The sequence below is a fragment of the Helianthus annuus genome, chromosome 16 (assembly GCF_002127325.2).
Source record: "Helianthus annuus cultivar XRQ/B chromosome 16, HanXRQr2.0-SUNRISE, whole genome shotgun sequence".
Taxonomy (NCBI): domain Eukaryota; kingdom Viridiplantae; phylum Streptophyta; class Magnoliopsida; order Asterales; family Asteraceae; genus Helianthus; species Helianthus annuus.
This window is the reverse complement of record NC_035448.2, coordinates 150,026,590-150,028,271: the sequence shown is the minus strand read 5'-3', so window position 1 is coordinate 150,028,271 and position 1,682 is coordinate 150,026,590. Positions and strand designations below refer to the sequence as shown.

At 43.1% G+C, this 1,682-nt stretch overlaps 1 protein-coding gene across 1 annotated transcript; it reads right to left on the bottom strand.

Annotated features, from left to right (window-relative positions):
- Positions 1–647: 647 nt before the first annotated feature.
- LOC110919789 lies at positions 648–1,310 on the bottom strand. The gene has a single exon (XM_022164045.1). The coding sequence runs from the start codon at positions 1,308–1,310 to the stop codon at positions 648–650; it is 663 nt and encodes a 220-aa protein (XP_022019737.1).
- Positions 1,311–1,682: the final 372 nt, after the last annotated feature.

Sequence of the window (1,682 nt, the reverse complement as noted above, 5' to 3'; positions counted from 1 at the left end):
CCACTCTTCATGAGTTTGTGGGCCTTCATCGTCGAACATATTACAGGATGGCCTCCCTTCTCGCCATAGATTATGATGTGTTTTCCGCTCGGAGATGTTAGTTTAATCTCTTTACTGAAACACACAACTTTCGCGTGGTGTCGGGATAACCAATCCATCCCAACAACCACTTGAAATTCTCCCATCGACATCGGGATTAGATCTATTGAGTATTCTTCGTCATCAATACTCAATTTGCAACCTTGACTGATATCACATACTATGAAGCTTTTGTTGTCCCCTATTTCAACTTCTAAGGGCATAGATAATTTTGTTAATACAAATGAAGGATGTCGAATAAATCCATGTGAAATAAAGGATTTATTCGCACCCGTATCAAATAATACACGTGCAGCAATCGAGTTTATCGCGAATATACCTGAGACCACATCGCGTTCTGTTTTTGCTTCAGCCGCTGTAAGTTGGAAGGACCTGTCCTTCGCCTTTGGAGCTTCAGTTGGAGATTCTTTAGTGTCTCTTTTTCCAACTAAGTCTGGGCATTCAGACTTTTTGTTGCCCGGCAGATAGCATTTGTAACAAACTAAGACTTTACCCGGACATAGAGATGCCGTGTGCCCCGTTTTCCCGCATATGGGGAACGGTTTATCTTAGAAACGACACTCGCCTTTGTGCCCCTTTCCACAAACCTTGCAGCTTGGCGACTCACCCTTTACATCCGTTTTCTTCGCCGATTCAGCCGTTCGAGCCTTCTTTGTAGGGCTTGGATTTACATCTTGTGCCCTTCGCTCGCCCCTCTCGATTTGTTTCTTCAACTTGATCTCCCGCTCCCGGGCGGTGTTGATAATTTCCGTGAGGGTTTCATACTTTGAGGGAGTCATGAACTCCCGGTATTCAGCGCTCAACATGTTGTAATAATAACATATCTTCTGCTCTTCAGTGGTGACTAACTCGTCACAGAATCTCAGCTTATCCATAAAGATGCCCGTGATCTTATCGATTGTTTCACCCCTTTGTCTTAACTGGATGAACTCTTCCTTGATCATGTTGATAACCGCCTTGGGACTATGGTGTTTAAGGAACAACACCTTAAACTCATCCCAAGTCATGACCCTTGCCACTTCGGCTCCTATTTCCTTCTTTTTATTGTCCCACCAATCTTTGGCTTGACCCCTCAACTGACCCATTCCGTAAGCAACAAAGTCACTTACGTCACAATGGGTCCTTTCAAACACTCCTTCGACGTCGCTTATCCATCTTTGACATATTATCGGGTCGACCTCCCCGTTGTAAATTGGCGATTTACACGCCATGAACTCCTTATATGAACATCCCTTACGTTTTCCAGATTTCTCTCTTATGAGGTTGACATTATCTTCCAACCTCTTCACTCATTCTTCGACTAATGATAACACCGTGTTTTGAATTTTGTCTATGAAACCGGATAGACTACCCTCAATTGCCTTCCCCACTTCTTCGGCAATCAATTCTTTCATTTGTTCGGTGCTTGTCGGCACCGGATCATCATCGTTTCTTTCCATCATCTTGAAACTGAAATGTTTGGATCAATTGTTAAACATTTCATTTATAACTTAGCTTTAGTTGTTTCGGTTTAGCTAAATTCGCAACTTGCTTTAACCGTTCACATTTAGTGCACTTTCCGGGTTTGAGTGTGTTAACACGCT